General features: G+C 49.6%; 2 protein-coding genes across 4 annotated transcripts in view; both read right to left on the bottom strand.

Annotated features, from left to right (window-relative positions):
- LOC309337240 (vespryn-like) overlaps positions 1–1,616 on the bottom strand; it is a 411,113-nt gene extending 409,497 nt beyond the window's left edge. For both annotated transcript variants that reach the window (XM_081854001.1, XM_081854000.1), the window contains exon 1: positions 1,478–1,616. The gene's annotated coding sequence lies outside the window, so the exon portion shown is untranslated. The remainder of the gene's footprint in view (positions 1–1,477) is intronic.
- Positions 1,617–6,736: 5,120 nt separating this feature from the next.
- LOC309337045 (uncharacterized protein) lies at positions 6,737–17,509 on the bottom strand. Of its 2 annotated transcripts, none has more exons than XM_081853698.1 (5): positions 17,475–17,509; positions 9,889–10,384; positions 8,603–8,707; positions 8,251–8,325; positions 6,737–7,354 (listed from the first exon to the last, which is right to left on the bottom strand). In XM_081853698.1, exons 2-5 carry the CDS (start codon positions 10,382–10,384, stop codon positions 6,867–6,869), a joined length of 1,164 nt encoding a protein of 387 aa, XP_081709824.1. In that variant the 5' UTR covers positions 17,475–17,509; the 3' UTR covers positions 6,737–6,866. The 2 variants fall into 2 exon arrangements, with proteins under 2 accessions (XP_081709824.1, XP_081709823.1); XM_081853697.1 differs by lacking the exon at positions 17,475–17,509 and adding an exon at positions 10,957–11,208.
- Positions 17,510–18,176: the final 667 nt, after the last annotated feature.

Raw genomic sequence — 18,176 nt, 5'->3', positions numbered from 1 at the left:
TGCACTTTGACATGCTTTCGAACTGCTAGGTTGGCAGGAGCAGGGATCGAGCAACGGGAGCTCACCCCATCACAGGGATTCGAACCGCTGACCTTCTGATTGGCAAGTCCTAGGCTCTGTCGTTTAACCCACAGCGCCACATTGCGCTAAATTGCGCCTCGACTTCCTTCCCTCCCAGTTGCGGTTTTCTTAATGTACATCTCCTCTTACAGTTTCTTCTGCTTTTTTATACACGTCACAAGAATTATCCTAATCCTGCTGTAGTTCTTAAACTTCTACAATTCAATTCTATATATGTCATAAATTTACTCCATTCTTCTGTAAACTTTGACCCTTTTTGGTGTCGAATTTTATTTGTCATTATTGCTAATTCAGCATATTCAAAAAGTTTTGTCTGCCATTCCATAACTGTTGGAATCTCTGATGACTTCCATTTTTGTGCTACAAGGACCCTAGCTGCCACCATTGCATATTGAAACAACTTATGGTCTTCTTTTTTTATTTCATCCCCTATTATCCCTAATAGGAATGCCTCCGGGGTTTTTTGGAAGGTGTATCTAAAAAGTTTCCTTAATTCATCATATATCAGGTTCCAAAATCTTTTCATTTTCTCGCATACCCACCACATACGATAAAGGTCCCCATCTTTATTTTTACATTTCCAACAAACTTTGTTTCCTGTTTTGTACATTTTCGCCAATTTGACCGGGGTAATATACCACCGGTACATCATCTTCTCTAGGTTTTCGACCATCAGCAATTTTCAGGTAGTCTATGGGAGTGAGGAGGAAGTGTGAGAATCACTGTTTTTTGGGGGGGCAGACAAAAAACTATAAAAACTACTGCTTCCTGGCATAAATCCCAAAACTGCTTTTTATTTTTTAAAAAAAAATACCAGTCTCAGCAAATATAACCCATTAATGGGAGTTTATAAATGTTCTAAATTCCACTGTGCTTTTATCCTGCTTTTCTATTCTGCAAAGTTTTAATATTCTTGAGGATTTCCGTTTATATGGTGCTATTTCTTATTGCCGTACCTGTGTTTTGTATGCTGCTTAGAAACTGTGGTACTTAAGGAGGTATATAAATTATTTTTAAAAGTAAATGATTTGGGGGGGGGGGTAAAAAAACAAAACAGGAACTTTTTGAAGGTGCAGAGTGTAAGCAAGTAAGCACACAATAAACAAACAAACAAAGAAATATCTTTGCATCTTGCTCCTTCCTCCTTACCTTGATCTCAGACCCAGAACTCCTCTGTCTGTGAAACCTTTTTGCTTTGAGGCAGAGGATAACTCAAGACAACTGGAGGCATCGCTGCAAAATGCACATTTGCAGTTATCGAGCACACATACAAGGGAACTTACAAAAGCCAAGGCAGACTAGGGATATCAAGCAAAGCCGCAAGATGAGGTTGCCGGGGAAAACTCAGACCACACTTCCATCCACAATAGGACATGAAACAGCAGAATAAACAGACCTGCTGGCTAATCGGACCTCTCCAGTCTTCAAGTTTCCGTGTCTCTGAAGTTGACAGCAGCCTCCAGGCAGAGACTTCACATCAATGTTTCTCGCCACCTCCCTCCTCAGGTGGTTTTATAGCCTGCCCTTGATACTACTCCATCCGATGCAATCCTAACTGTTTACTCAGCGGAGTTTTTGGCAAGGCCAAGCTCTGCAAAATGATACCTTTGCTTATCGGTTTTGCATCTCTCATAAACGGTTGTATTTTACGTAAGCGGACCTAAGTGCTCAAACAAGCCTGTATTTATGAGCTATCGGGGAAAAGCGAGGCGAGGTGGTTGCCTCAGGGCCGCACCCTGGAAAGATGTGAGAGGGGCGACCGTCTGGGGGGCAGAGAAGCCTCCTCATGGAACTGTATGCAGCGTGGAGAGAAGACATAAGGTTCACCGCATGTTATAATTTGAGAGAAAACCTAATGAAAACGCTGTACCAATAGTATCTGACCCTGGCCAAACTGGCCAAGATGCACAAGAAAAGCTCTGACATTTGCTGGAGATGCAAAAAAGGGGTTGGTACCTTTATGCACAGGAGGGACATGGGTGGTGCTGTGGGTTAAACCACAGAGCCTAGGGCTTGCCGATCAGAAGGTCAGCGGTTTGAATCCCCGCGACGTGGTGAGCTCCCGTTGCTCGGTCCCTGCTCCTGCCCACCTAGCAGCTTGAAAGCACGTCAAAGTGCAAGTAGATAAATAGATACTGCTCTGGCGGGAAGGTAAACGGCGTTTCCGTGCGCTGCTCTGGTTCGCCAGAAGTGGCTTGGTCATGCTGCCCTGGCCACATGACCCGGAAGCTATACACCCGCTCCCTCGGCCAGTAAAGCGAGATGAGCGCAGCAACCCCAGAGTTGGCCACGACTGGACCTAATGATCAGGGTTCCCTTTACCTTTACCTTTTATGGTCTATTTATGTTGTTTTCCATTTTATGTTCTGTGTAAATTGTTTTATAATAAAGAATCTTTTTTAAAAAGGAACTGCAGCATTGGAAGGGGTGGCGAGGGTCCTCTAGTCCAACCACAGGAGCCCACAAAGTCAATGAGGAAAGCCGACAGGTGACATCGACACTTCATCCAAGAAGCAGTTCAGCTGCGCTCTCTCTGCCCAGCTGTAGTCTGTTCAATGGAACATCATGTGTCGTGACTTCAGGCCCATTGATTTGCACGGGAACGAAGGCCACATCTGCACTATAGACTCAAAGCAATCTAGACTTTAGAACAGTCATGGCTAGCCCCTCAAAAGAACCCCGTAAAAGATCTATAGTTTATGATACAGGTGACTGAGAATTGCTAGGACATCTCTAGGTCTCTGCACAGAGCTTTCATTCCCATGGGAAGCTGTGTGAAGCTCTGTGAGGGGAACAGGGTTCGTTTCATCTAACAATTCTCAGAAATCTAAACGAACTCCGGTTCCCAGGACTTTATGAGGGGGAAGCCATGACTATTTAGAGGGATATGGTGCTATTTTAAAGGTATAATATGGATTGGGCTCCAATCTAGAGGGATACAGCCCATTTTTCAAGGGCACTTCTCTTTTTGCCACTTTCAGGTTTATATGATTTATCGTAAGGCCAACTAAAGGTTTTATGGCCTTCAGCCTGGCATTTCCAATCTCAGTTGTAAACTTGGGACTTTCCAGCTGCATGTTTAAAACCCGGGTACAAAGGTCCATCAAGTACAGGTGGGCAAATGTCTCAATTTCTTTTTCAGTTTCTCATTTTTCCAATCTCAAGCTCCATTCTCCACATTTGTTTCTGGTATCTATATTCTTAAAGGACTCGTGAAAGTTAATTCGCATTTTAATGTCCCCTTCTCCAAATAGATACATTTTTGCAAAGCAATTTTGCCTAATGTAACGCATAGGTGTATGTTTTTCCCACCCATTATACGCATTTGTATGCACACTTTACAGCAGTGCATGCACTTTTGCACGCATAAATGGACAGCTGCATTGCAAAATCTGGAGAAGCGCGGGTTTCAAAGGATGGCTGCCTTTCAGTTCTTGTGCTGTTTCAGAAAGTGTGAATCGGGTAGGCTCAGCTTGAGATGCAAAATGAACCAAACTTCTGACGGTTCCCTCAATGAGAGAAGCCAAGTTACAGGGAACAAGGCAGAGGTACAACCCCTTCCCTATCCACTCTCATAGCATCACAGAAAGGTGACGTAGAAAATTTGTAAATAAATATATATTTTTAGGAAGTGGTCTGTCAAAGATCTCTGAAGCTTCCAGGTGGCTTGCAAGTATAAAAGTTGAGGGTGGAAAAAGCGGTGTCGGCAAATTATCCAGCTAGAGCTCATAGCAGACACCTGGAAAATTGGGAGTATAGTAGTACCTCAGGTTAAGTACTTAATTCATTCTGGAGGTCCGTACTTAACCTGAAGCACCACTTTAGCTAATGGGGCCTCCTGCTGCCGCCGTGCCACTGGAGCATGATTTCTGTTCTCATCCTGAAGTAAAGTTCTTAACCCGAGGTACTACTTCCGGGTTAGCAGAGTCTGTAACCTGAAGCGTATGTAACCCAAGGTACCACTGTATATGTTTTTGTGCAGGAGTGAAATGGTCTCACCAGCTCTATTTGGTTTCCATGATAACATGGTGGTTGTTTTCTGAAGGCAGCCCTGTATAGGGAGGTTTTTAATGCTTAATTATCTTTGTTCATATGCTGGAAGCCACACAGTTTGGCTGGGGTAACCCAGAGTACAAATAATAAAATTGCCATCATTAACCCCCGCAACTGTTTTTACCAAGTGGTTCAAAGGGTCAGCCCAGGAAACTGAAACTTAGGAGAAAAAGAAAGCTGGTGATTACGAGAAACAGAAACCGCAGGGTGCAAACTCCATATCTCTTCTGCGGCAGTTGCTCTTTAACTGTTTATTTCCAAAGGAACAAATGATACAAAACAGCAACCACAGATGCACAAGACTCTCTACATTTAGAGAAGTGTCTCGCCATTTTAAAACAGGCATGGCTTCCCCCAAGAATCCTGGGAAATGTAATCTGTTAAAAAGTGTTGCTGGGAGACAGTGGCGTAGCGTGGGGGGTGCAGGGGGGGGCCCAGCCACACCGGGCGCAACATTGGGGGGGGGGGCGCTCGCACTCGCAGCTCTCTGCCCCTACCTGGCTCACTCAGTCTCTCTCACTGCAGTGCTGGCTGTCCGAATCCGATCCGAGCTGCCGGGTCGCCGCCCACTGTGGAGGGGGAGGGTGCCAGGCGTGTGTTGCGGTGCGGAGCGGAGAGAGAGCGAGGGAGGGACTATCTGGGGGAGGGACAGTGCAGCGGCCGCCCAGCGCTGAGCGCGGGAGAGAACCACACCCGACCAGCCCAGGCAGCAGCAAGAAGAAGCTGGCAGCGGCGGCAGGTTAGGGGCGCAAATTACTTGCCTTGCCCCAGGTTAGGGGGTGCAAATTACTTGCATTGCCCCGGGTGCTGACAACCCACGCTACGCCGCTGCTGGGAGATCCCTATTCCACGAGCGACCATTCCCAGTTCCCTGGAGAGAGGGATTGGTAAACCACCCCAGAAACTGTTTGAGAAAACAAGAGGGAAGACGTAACACTCTAGTTAAGGACCGCAATACCTCAGGGACTGCCTCTTCTCATATGAACCTACCCAGACCCTGAGATCATCTTCTGAAGCCCTTCTTCATTTGCCGCCGCCTCCTCAAGAGGTCCAGAAGGTGGCAACACGAGAACCGGGCCTTCTCTGCAGTGGTCTGTGGAATGCTCTCCCCAGGGAAGTTCGCCTGGTGCCTTCACTATACACCAATAGGCGCCAGGAAAAAACACTCCATTTTAACCAGGCCTTTGGTTCAGTTGATTGACCTATTAAAATGGGGGTGGGGTGAGGTTATTGGGTTGTTGTTTTTATGTTGATTAGGTATTTGATGGTTTTATATTTTGATTTTGTTCTGTGAACCGCCCTGAGACCTCCGGGTATAGGGCAGTATATAAATTCCATCAATAATAATAAATAAAATAATAATAGTGGCGCCCTCCCTTCAGATAAAGATACAGTGGTACCTTGGGTTACAGACGCTTCAGGTTACAGATGCTGCTAACCCAGAAATAGTACCTCAGGTTAAGAACTTTGCTTCAGGATGAGAACAGAAATCATGCGGTGGCAGCGGGAGGCCCCATTAGCTAAAGTGGTACCTCAGGTTAAGAACAGTTTCAGGTTAAGAACGGACCTCCGCAACAAATTAACTTCTTAACCCGAGGTACCACTGTATACACAACCTTTAGAAGACATCTGAAGGCAGCCCTGTATCGGGAAGATTTTAATGTTTGACGTTCTATTATGTTTTCATATGTGTTTGAAGCTGCCACTATCTTTTACTCTAACCTACCTCACAGGATTGTTGCGAGGAGGAAAACCCTGTACAGCACCTTGAATTCCTTAGTATATAAATTCAATAAATAATAATAATTAAGCCAGGGGCTGGACGAATGGGGCAGCTAGACTGGTGACTGGGAGTGGCCGCCAAAACCACATACCACCGGTCTGGAAAGACCTACATTGGCTCCCAGTACGTTTCCGAGCACAATTCAAAGTGTCTGTGCTGACCTTTAAAGCCCTAAACGGGCTCAGTCCAGTATACCTGAAGGAGCGTCTCCACCCCCATCGTTCTACCCAGACACTGAGGTCCAGCGCTGAGGGCCTTCTGGCAGTTCCCTCACTGCGAGAAGTCAAGTTACAGGGAACCAGGCAGAGGGCCTTCTCGGTAGTGGCACCCGCCCTGTGGAACGCCTTCAAAGAGAAAAACTACCAGACTTTTAGAAGATATCTGAAGGCAGCCCTGTTTAGGGAAGCTTTTGATGTTTGATGCATTGCGGTATAGTGGTAACTCAGGTTACATATGCTTCAGGTTACAAACTCCACTAACCCAGAAATAGTGCTTCAGGTTAAGAACTTTGCTTCAGGATGAGAACAGAACATTTTCAGGTTAAGAACGGACCTCTGGAATGAATTAAGTACTTAACCTGAGGTACCACTGTATTTTAATATTTTGTTGGAAGCCCGGCCAGATGGGTGGGGTATAAATTGTTGTTGTTATTTCAGCATGCACGGGAAGCACTAGCTACACAACTAAGGGCACCCAACTAAAGGATGATTTCCTCCTGCCTTTCCCAATGGACCAGGGCGGTTTGACACCCTTTGAAAGGCACCTCTGCGCTGTAAGCAGGTGGATGAATGGGCCTGCAGAGAAACAGGTGATCCAGACTTCCTTTTTCAGCAACGAGTTTATTTCAAGCTACCTTTCGCAACAACCTGTTTTCAAAAACTTACTGGAAAACGTCTCTTGGTAAAAAACACAAGTGTTTGCGGCCGCCATTTCTTTGGTCTCTCCAGGGCTAGGCCATGTGGTGCGTGTTGTTGGCGGGGAACAGCAATGAGGACAGGTTGTTGGAGTGCAACCGACGGAGGGGGCTCCGTGGGCTGCAATTCTCGTCATTCGGCCTGGCGTGGCCCCTCTGGGCGTGGGTGCTGTTGGGCACGCCGGGGCGAGGTGTCCTGGCCTGCGGGTGGCTGGCAAAGGTGTCAGTGAGGCTGCTGAGGTTGGCGGCCAGTCCCTTCAGAATCTCGTTGTGGGCGCGCATGGTCTCCATAATCTGCCTCCGCTCCTCCCGGCACCCGGCCGCGTCCTGCCTCAGGGTCTTCAGGAGACTGAGCGCCACCTCCCTGTCACGGCCCATCTCGAGGAGAAGCTCCTCCTGCTCCTCTCTCGACTGCTGCAGCAACTCCTGGAACAGGGTCTCGGCCCCTTTCCTCTTCTTGGGCCGCAGTATGGCAAAGTCAGCCAGGGGAGATGGGGCTGGGGGCGGGTGGGCCACGGGGGGTTCTGAGGGCGGGGGAAATACAAATGATAACTTTATTTTACTTATTTACTTTTATTTAACTTTTTATAACAACAACAAATGAAGCAATGGTTCGTCAAATGATGCATGCCCACACAGGTACAGTGGTACCTCGGGTTCCAGACTTTTAAAAACAACCCGGAAAACAGCAAGTTAACATGAATTTTACTATCTAACAAGACCACTGATCCATAAAATGAAAGCAATAAACAATGTACAGTGGTACCTCAGGTTACAGACGCTTCAGGTTACAGAGTCTGCTGACCCAGAAATAGTACCTTGGGTTAAGAACTTTGCTTCAGGATGAGAACAGAAATCGTGTAGCAGTGGCGCACAGGCAGCGGAAGGCCTCATTAGCTAAAGTGGTACCTCAGGTTAAGAACGGACCTCCAGAACAAATTAAGTTCCTAACCAGAGGTACCACTGTAGTATTATTTGGAGTCAGATGATCTAGACCAATGCACTACCAAGGCAGGAAATCAAGCACTACAGCATTCCAGAATAATAATAATAATAATAACAATAATATTTTTATTAGTTTATAAAGAAAAATAGAAAGATTATTGTCAAATATCTTTTTTTTTTTTTTTTGTCCAAAGTAAAGCATTAATCTAGAGGTGAAAGAAGAGGAAAAAGCAAGCTCCTACAGCCAATCAGAAGCCGCGGAAGCCCCATCGGACATTTAGCTTTCAAAAATAGTTTGCAAAGCGGAACAGTCACTTCCAGGTTTGCGGCGTTTGAGAACTAAGCTGTTCGAAAACCAAGGTACGGCTGTACACTAATTGCATGAACAGTAAAAACAGCAGCTGTGACTATTCTTGAATGTAAATTTATGTTGCAGACAAAACAACACCAAGAGTTGTATTTGGACAACGCGTACCTGTGTTGACGGGCGCATCCTGATGCAAGGGGCTTATTTGGTTAACTTGGGGTCTCTGATAATCCAGGTCTCTTCCTGTGGCAAAACGCAGGGAGAAAAACAAAGCAGAAATATCTGAGACCAAAGGAGGTTAGCAGAGCTGGGTTTGCACAACAGAAATGCACGGTTTGTTTGTTTTTTATTTAAAAAATTGTTGCACAAAAAGATTAAGGGTGTTGCAAATGAAACAACAAAAAGATTCATAGCAGAGTTACCCTGCAGAACATTTTCATTGCAATTTCTCCAGCACCCACAGGGCAAAGCAACACACCCACCAAACGCACAGTTCAAGGGGCAAGGGGCCAACTCTTACCACTGCCTTCATTGCTGTCTTCCTCCTTCATCACTGCCATGTCGTTCTCCCCAGCCTCTGCCACGTCTTCCTCAGTACCATTCCCAGTCACCATTCCTGTGTCATCTGGAAAACAAAGTAAGCAGGGGAAAAATACCCACCTGTTTACAAAGTTAAAACAGCTAGAAGAAATAGACAGAGACACGTTCCACAGACACGGGTGGTGCTTTACTGCTTATACAAAGATTTCAGACAATTCGTTATGTTTGTAACACAACTTAAGAAAATAATAAAGAAATGCTTTAAAAAAAAAAAAAAAAAAGTGGCTCGATTTTTTCTCTTTCATGCCAACCCCTGAACGCTCGACCCTCAACAATAATTCATGGTAGGTGCTAAAATAATAGGATATCACCAGGTAAAAATGACCAATAGCCCAGGTCAGCCTTCCCCAAACTGGTGCCCCCACCCCCGATGTTTAGACTACTGGATGTAGCCGCAAACATCTGGGGGAAACTAGATAGGGGAAGGCTGGCCTATTGAAATGGGTAAAAAAAGTTTACCCCCCCCCCCAATTTCATTCCAGTCACACCAAGGATTGAAAAAGATAACATAGAGAATAGAGTTTATTCATGTACAGTGGTACCTTGGTTCTCAAATGCCTTGGTACTCAAACAACTTGGAACCCAAACACTGCAAACCCGAAGTAAGTGTTCCAGTTTGCAAACTTCTTTCAGAAGCCGAACATGCTCTTCCGAGTGCCACGCTTTCGTTTTGAATGTCATGCTGAGGTCTGCCTGTCTTTGCTAACTTTGCGCTTTTGTTTTTGCAGCTCTTTTGGTTGTGTTTTTGTGACTGTGTGGAACCCAGTTCAGCTACTGATTGATTGTGTGACTGCAGTACATTGCTTATTGCTTTCATTTTATAGACCAGTTGCCTCATTAGATAGTAAAATTCATGTTAACTTCCTGTTTTAGGGGTTGTTTTTAAAAGTCTGGAATGGATTAATCCATTTTGCATTACCTTCTATGGGAAAGCACGCCTTGGCTTTGGAACGCTTTGGTTTTGGAACCAACTTCTGGAACGGATGAAGTCTGAGAACCAAGGTACCACTGTACGCTACAGAGCAAAACTGTAACTGCGGCAATTTTCTCTTGAGAAAGGAAACAGGAGGCCGCAATGCGTACTGCCAATCAAACTCCCCCCTAGAAAATGTTGAGCAGGCATCGCTAAATATCGGTGTGGAGAAATATTAAAATGACCGAATAGCGTAAGCAGGCCTCGGGGCAGCTGTGGCTGTGGAAACCTACCAGAGTCCTCTTGCTTGAGGTATTCTCCAACATTAACCACATGGACGTCGGGTGGGATGATTTCTTCCGCTGCCGGCTGCGGCTGTTCCTGCGCTGCTTCCGGCTGCAGCACCAGGTGGAAGCTCAGGGTTCGGCCCACCCGGCTGGGTTTCATGCTCGCGTTGCCCTGGAGGATGCGGTGCAGCTGTTCGTAGAAAGGGCAAGTCACCTTGCTGCTCCCCGCCTTGGAGTTGTGATCAATCACACGCTTGTATTCCAGCCTCATCACTTTGGTCTTTGAGCGGCACTCCAGGGCGGTCCGGCGATGGCCCCGCGTGGCCATCTTCTGGGCGATGTATTCGAAAAAGTCTATGTTCTGGTGGCTGTTGCGGAGCTGGTCCTGAATTTTCTGCTCTCCCCAGATGTCCAGGAGATTCAAGGTTTCTTGGAGCCGCCACGAAACGCCACGGCCCTTGCGGCCGTTGCTGGTTCCCGCGCTGCTATTGTTGCCAGTCATCTATCGAAACGACGGGGAGGAAAACAAAGAGAGTTTCGAAACGCACGCCAGAGAATGCATAAGTTACAACCGACAGAGCCTTAAAAGCTAACCAAACTAAAGAGACCTCAAAAAAGCTAATCTAGTTCTGGACAACAGCCATATGAGAAATATGTAAAATAACTAAGCAAGTATTAGACATCACCCCAGCAACACACAACACACACAAAACAGCGACAATTTGTTGCTGACAAAGGACAGCTGGACATATAAAGGGCCCATTACCATGCAGTGGTTCTCAACCTGTAGGTCCCCAGATGTTGTTGGACTACAACTCCCATCATCCCTGAGCTCCGGCCTTGCTAGCTAGGGGTGATGGGAGTTGTAGTCCAACAACATCTGGGGGCCCACAGGTTGAGAAAGGCTGGTTAGGGCCTCATCAAACCTCAATCCGGCCCTGCATCTGCCCCACCCCACCCTAAAATGCCTCCCGATTCCGGGCAGAGGGGACACCCCGCCGCCTGCCTCCTCGGAAACTATTGCACCCCCCTGCCGCCCCCCCCCCAAAAAAAAACCACCGACGGATTTTTCACCTTGGAGGGAAGCAGCAACGAGGAAGAGCCGCGCCTGCAAAGCGGAGCCCAAAACAAAAGGCAGCTGGAGTCGCAGGGGGGGGTGGCGCGGAGCGGCTCCTCTGATTGGACCTGGCGCGGCTCAGGAACGTTCCAGGAAGCCCCCTCGTCCAATCCTGGAGCGAGGCGCGGGGATACACCGCGGATTCCCACGGCTTTCTCCGCCTGCTGCGGAAAGTCAGCGGAAGTGGGTGGATCCCTGGAGGTTTGCTTTCGGATTGCTCCTTCCTGGGAGGTGCACTGGGCTGTGTTCACGTATCGTTACTGAAAGCATGCTACTCCGGGTTTTGGCGCAGGGGGGCAGCAGAGCTCCTTCAGCCTCCTTTTTAGGTTGGACGCCTGCATAGCAGGGGGGTTGGACTAGATGACTCTGGGGGTCCCGATTCTGTGGTTGCCTCCCTCTTTGGCCGCAGGCAGCCCTTCGTAGTATAGCCGATCTTGGCCAGTGCATGGCAAAAGAAGCACAAGCTTTTTTTTATTTTTATTTTATGGGTTGCCCTTTTTGTGGAACAATCTATCTTTGGCATGTGGCTTAAATGCCTTGTTTTACTTCTTTATACATTACATTTATATGCAACGTTACGGGACACGGGTGGCGCTGTGGTCTAAACCACTGAGCCTCTTGGGCTTGCCGATCAGAAGGTCGGCGGTTCAAATCCCCGCGACGGGGTGAGCTCCCATTGTTCGGTCCCTGCTCCTGCCAACCTAGCAGTTCGAAAGCACGTCAAAGTGCAAGTAGATAAATAGGTACCGCTCCGGCGGGAAGGTAAACGGCGTTTCCGTGTGTTGTTCTGGTTCGCCAGACGCGGCTTAGTCATGCTGGCCACATGACCCGGAAGCTGTGTGCCGGCTCCCTCGGCCAATAAAGCCAGATGAGTGCTGCAACCCCAGTTGTCGTCCGCCTGAACCTAACAGTTGGGGGTCCTTTTACCTCTACCACTTTACATCTTCCAAGGAGCTCAAGCATAGCTGTCAACTTTTCCCTTTTCTTGCGAGGAATCCTATTTGGAATAAGGGAATTTCCCTTTAAAAATGGGAAACGTTGACAGCTATGAGCTCAAGTTGGTGTACAGGGTTTTTCTTCTCCCCATTTCATCCTCATGACACCCCTGTGATGTAGGTTAGGGTAAGAGACAGTGGCGGCCTCAAACACATATAAAAACATAATAGAACATCAAACATTAAAAACTTCCCCATACAGCGCCGCTGAAATATACTCAGAGTCGCAAAGTGATTTCATGCTCTTTATTCAGCTCATAGTGGTGAGGAGGAATGAATGAATGTCCCCTCAAAGTATCTGCTTTATATACATTATTTACACAATGGGCTGCACATGATTGGCTAATTCCAGGATTCTACTGTAGGCCAATCAGGTTGTGGATTCACTTCTATCTGGAGCATGATTGGGTGGTTCCTGCTAACCAATCATACTGCTGCATTGTTCTAGGACCAATCAGACTGCTGCATTCTGAATCCTATTGTTCTAGGACCAATCAGACTGCTGCCTTTTGGAGCCTATTGTTCTAGGACCAATCAGACTGCTGCAGTTTGGATCCTATTCAACTCAGTACATAACACCCCTCCCCTCTAAGTTCCAGTCCTGCCCGGAAGGTCGCATTCATAGTCCTCAAGGTACGCCGGTGGCCTACGTGTGCGTTGCGGCCTGGGGTGTTCCCTGGTCCGGGGTTCAGGTTCTGGCTCGTGTTCCAAGGATGGGGCTGTTTGGTCTGGCGCAACCGGCTCGCTCAGTCGTGGTTCTGGTTCTGGTGTCCTTTCGGCCTCGCGGGTCCTCTCTGTATTTACTGATTCTGCCTCTCCTGCTTGCCCCTGCTGCTCTATGGGCCTCACTGCCCCACTGTTCCCTTGGGACTCCTCTGACCTGTCCTCCTCCTCCTGGTTTTCTCCCGGGAATCGTCGCCGTATCTGGTCGCAGTGGCGGCGCCAGCATTGCCCCCCATCTGTTAGCACCTCGTACGACACGGGGCCCGTGACCCTGGTGACTGTGGCAGGTACCCATGCAGGGCCTGCCCCAAAATTCTTTGCGTACACTGGGTCCTGGGCCTTGAAGGTCCGGGGGTTCCTGCCTTCCCCCACCACTACCTCATCCTGAGCTCTATCGGGGTGAAGGCGGTCCAATCTGATTGCAAGGCGCCGACCCATTAGTAGTTCAGCGGGGCTCCGGCCAGTCGTTGAGCTGGGGGTGCTGTGCTGTGCTAGAAGGAATGTGGCAAGGCGGTACTCCCAATCCCCTTGCGTCATGCGGCGAAGGGTGTCCTTGGTGGTCCGCACCATGCGTTCTGCTTGGCCATTGGTGGCAGGGTGGAATGGCGCCGAACGGATGTGGCGGATGGCGTTCTGCACTGTGAAGGTTTGAAATTCTCCTGATGTAAATGCAGTCCCGTTGTCTGAGACGAGAGTGTCAGGGAGCCCGTGGGTTGCAAACAGCCTGCGTAGTACCCGGATGGCTGCGGACGTAGAAGTGGACGGTACCAGTGCGACTTCCAGCCATTTGGTGTAGGAGTCCACCACTATGAAGAATGTTTTCCCCTGAAAGGGGCCAGCGAAGTCCACATGCAGGCGTGACCATGGTGCTCGGGCGGACTCCCAGGACTGGACTGGGGCCCTTGGGGGATCTGGGCGGGATTCCTGGCAGGCCTGGCAGTGTTTGACCCAGGCCTCTATCTCTCCGTCGATCCCCGGCCACCACACATAACTCCTGGCAAGGGCCTTCATTCTTACTACCCCTGGGTGTGTCTCGTGTAGGGCTGTGAGGACCCTTTTGCGGAGGGGCTGGGGAACAACGACCCTGCTTCCCCATAACAGGCACCCCTTGTGGGCTGACAGTTCATGTTTGCGGGTTGTGTAGCCGGCGAATTCTGGCCCGGGGCTGCGGCTGGGCCATCCCCTCCACACCCAGTCCAGGACCCGGGAGATGACCCTATCTTTCTTGGAATGGTGTGCAACTTCTTGTGCCTGAATGGGGCGGTCAGGAAGCAGCTCCAGGCTCATAACCTCTTGTGCAGGTGCTGGGTCGGGGCCTGTTTCCGGTAGTGGTAGCCTGCTGAGGGCGTCTGCATGGCCCATCGCCTTTCCAGGGCGGTGAATCAGTGCATACTGGTAGCTGGCAAGGAAAATTGACCACCTGAGGACGCGAGGAGACAGCACTTGGGGGGTCTGCTTTTCGGGGGCAAACAAGCCAAGCAACGGCTTGTGGTCAGTCACCACGGTGAAGGGCCGCCCGTACAAGAAATCATGGAATTTTTTTACTCCCTTCACGATTGCCAGACCCTCCTTGTCGATTTGCGAGTAGTTCCGCTCGGTTTCGTTGAGTGTCTGGGAAAAGTATGCTACCGGTACCTCTCTTCCATCCGGGAGTTGGTGTCCCAGGACAGCGCCGATGCCATAGGGCGAGGCGTCGCATGCTAGCACCACCGGCAGCCTCTCGTCGAAGTGTGCCAAGACCGAGTTTGAGACAAGCAAGTCCTTGACTGCCTGGAATGCGGCCTCCTGGCGCTGGCCCCACACCCAAGGGGCCCGCTTGTCCAGGAGTCTGTGTAGGGGCTCCGCTACCGCCGCCTTGTGGGGAAGGAAGGAATGGTAAAAGTTCAATAATCCCAAGAAGGCCTGAAGTTCAGTCTTGTTCTTGGGCGCTGGGGCATCACAAATGGCCCGTACCTTGTCCCCAGTCGGGTGAACCCCTTCTGCATCCACCATAAATCCCAGAAAGTCCACTTGAGGCACTCCTAGTAGACATTTTTCCCGCTTCACCTTGAGACCCGCCATCTGGAAACGGTGCAGAACAGTGCGGAGGCGGTCCTCAAACTCCTCTGGTGTGGGCCCGGCAATCAACACATCATCAAAGAAGGGGGTGACACCAGGAATCCCTTTAAGGAGAGAGTCCATTAGATTCTGGAATATGCCTGGTGCCACGCTGACCCCGAATTGCAGCCGCTTTACCCTGAACGCTCCTCTGTGCGTCACAATCGTCTGTGCCTCTGCTGTGGCCTCATCTACTGGCAGCTGTTGATATGCTTGGGCCAAGTCCAGCTTGCCAAAAATTTTCGACCCAGCCAGGGTGGCAAGGACATGGCTGACCACTGGCACTGGGTATGCATGGGCCATGAGGGCCTTGTTTATGGTACATTTGTAGTCTGCGCAGATGCGGACCGAACCATTAGGCTTGACGGGTGTGACGATTGGGGTTTCCCAGGGGGCATTAGGCACCGGCTCCAGCACTCCTTGCTCCACGAGTCGGTCCAATTCCTCGTCTATACGGGGTTTCAGGGCGAATGGGACCCGGCGGGCCTTGAGCCTGACTGGTCGTACTGCGGGGTCAAGCTGTAGAGCAATGGGGGGGCCCGTATACTGTCCCAATTTCCCATCGAAAACCCCCGGAAACTCCTTGCATATGGCGTCCACGTCCACTTGTAAGCTCATGTGGTTCACCCCGGTGATGGCTAGTCCCAGTGGTCCAAACCATGCCAACCCCAGTAAGCTAATGTAGGGGCCCTTGACCACAAGCAAGTCCAGTTGCCGCGTCCGCCCTCGGTATTGCACCCTGAAGGTCCCCACCCCCATTGTGGGGACCTTACGTTTCTGGAAGTCCCGGAGGGTGAATGGGGCCGGCCTGAGTTTGGGACCCCCAGTAGGACACAGTTTCCTTAAGGTCCTTGCCGAGATTATGGATAGAGTTGAACCCGTGTCAAGCTCCATGCGGCATGGGGCCCCCTCTATCTGTACCTCTACATAAATTTTCTCTACGTTGGGGTGGGGCAACTGGTATACCTGGAAGTCTGTGAGCTCCGTCGAGTTGCCTTGGTGCGTTGGGCCCCGGGACCTGGGGCTCTTGGATTGGTCATCTGATGCCTGGCTTCGGGTGGGCCGAGCCCAACACACCCGGGCGATGTGTCCCAATTTTCTGCACTGCCTGCACTCTGCGTTGCGGAAACGGCAGGTCCTCCTCTCGTGACTTTCTCCACAGCTTGCGCAGTTCCCTCCTTCTCGTCGAGGCAGCTGTGGTATGTGGGCTGCTTGAGTGCGCTGCTGTACTCGGTGCACCTCCTCCCTGTCGGATCCCGAGTCGTTGGTGAGGTCTTCGTGGTGGACCCTCGGTTGGGACGGCTGGCTCAGCCGTGCCTCTTGCGTCGACCTCTCAGCAGCTTCCGTTGCCAGGGCCTCCTCCAGAGCGACCTGGAACGTTAGGTTCTTCTTAGCGTAGAGGCGTCGTTGCAGCTTCTCATCCTTCAGGCCACCGACGAGGCGGTCACGAAGCATGTTCTCCAGCTCTGAGAAGTTGCAGAACCGGGCAGCTTGGCGGAGAGAGGTCACAAACCCAGTTATGGTTTCCCCAGGGGCTTGCCGCTTTGCGTAGAAGGCATTTCGACGAGCCACCACTGAGGGCTGTGGCGAAAAGTGCCCCTTCAGCTGTTCCATTATTGTTTTGTATGGAACAGTAGCGACGTCTTCAGGCGCAAGGAGAGCCCGGGCGATTTCAAATGTCTCCTCTCCGCAGACGCTGAAGAATATTGCCCTCTTCTTGGCGTCTTCTTCATCGGTGACCCCTTTGGCTTCTAGGAGGAAGGTGAAACGGGAGGCGTACGCTTCCCAGTCTCCAGATGCTGGGTTGAATGGCGAGAAGCTGCTGTCAGTTGCCATTCTGAGTTCCTTGTGTCCCGGAGCTGAAGCCTGGATACACGGTGCGAGGCAGCGGTGCGGCAGGTGGCGGTGCTGCGGTGCTGTGTGTGGCAGTCAGCTCAGCGGGATCCCACCTTCGTCGCCAGTGAAATATACTCAGAGTCGCAAAGTGATTTCATGCTCTTTATTCAGCTCATAGTGGTGAGGAGGAATGAATGAATGTCCCCTCAAAGTATCTGCTTTATATACATTATTTACACAATGGGCTGCACATGATTGGCTAATTCCAGGATTCTACTGTAGGCCAATCAGGTTGTGGATTCACTTCTATCTGGAGCATGATTGGGTGGTTCCTGCTAACCAATCATACTGCTGCATTGTTCTAGGACCAATCAGACTGCTGCATTCTGAATCCTATTGTTCTAGGACCAATCAGACTGCTGCCTTTTGGAGCCTATTGTTCTAGGACCAATCAGACTGCTGCAGTTTGGATCCTATTCAACTCAGTACATAACAGCCGCCTTCAAATGTCTTCTAAAGGTTGTGTACAGTGGTACCTCAGGTTACATATGCTTCAGGTTACAGACTCCGCTAACCCAGAAATAGTACCTCAGGTTAAGAACTTTGCTTCAGGATGAGAACAGAAATTGTGCTCCGGCGGCACAGCGGCAGTGGGAGGCCTCATTAGCTAAAGTGGTGCTTCAGGTTAAGAACAGTTACAGGTTAAAAATGGACCTCCGGAACAAGTTAAGTACTTAGACCAAGGTACCACTGTATTTTTTTATCTCCTTGAGGCAGGGCTCCACTACTGAGAAGTCCCTCTGCCTGGTTCCCTGTAAGCTCACTTCTTGCAGTGAGGCCCTCAGAGCTTCTTGCAGAAGGCCTTCGGAGCTGGACCTCAGTGTCCGGGCTGAACAGTGGTCAAGAACTGCACCATGAGACATGTTTTTACATCAGTTTTATTACATTTCACATTTGGTTGCCCTAACCTGGAGGAAAGTACGGCTGGGACCCTTGCACATTTGTCTGAAACATTCAAACATTGTTTTACAATTCCATATGCTTTGTGGTGTTATTATTTTCTCCATGTTTTATCAAGAGGCAAAGAACATCCTGTTTATGCTGAGGTTATGTTGTCTTTAATCTTAACGATCATCCACCTTGTTGCTGAGAGTCAGCGAAAGTGCACAAAAGCAGCAGACAGTTGAGTTTTCCCATGACTGTTGTCCATTTCAGCCCCATCATGGCTGCAGTGCTGTTTGATGCAGTAGGTGGATTGCCAAGGGGTTGGTGAGCAGAGCAATCCGAGGTTCGGCCCCTAATGTATTTTATTTCCAACAGATAATACCCGGTTCACATGAAGAGGAGCGGTCTAAAGCAGTTCACAATAAAACAACGGGCTGTAGTCCACCAACTTTTTCTCAAAATACACCCGTGGAAACGAAGGGAACCAAGCCATGGCGATTAATTGCAATGGGTCTTACTCCGAGTAAAAATTGGCCGAGTGCAACTCAAATGCAGTAATACAATAGCAATGAAAGATACAG

This window comes from Podarcis erhardii (assembly GCF_964252035.2).
Source record: "Podarcis erhardii genome assembly, chromosome: 2".
NCBI lineage: Eukaryota > Metazoa > Chordata > Lepidosauria > Squamata > Lacertidae > Podarcis > Podarcis erhardii.
Note: the sequence above shows the minus strand (reverse complement) of the source record. Positions and strands in the feature narration are given on the sequence as shown.

Excerpts from the sequence above, each read along its gene's own strand:
- LOC309337045 (XM_081853698.1), bottom strand. The coding sequence starts at position 10,384 with ATGACTGGCAACAATAGCAGCGCGGGAACCAGCAACGGCCGCAAGGGC. Across the intron at positions 8,708-9,888 it reads CCTCAAGCAAGAGGACTCTG|ATGACACAGGAATGGTGACT; the intron begins GTAGGTTTCCAC and ends TTTGTTTTCCAG. Across the intron at positions 7,355-8,250 it reads GGATGCGCCCGTCAACACAG|AACCCCCCGTGGCCCACCCG; the intron begins GTACGCGTTGTC and ends CCCCGCCCTCAG.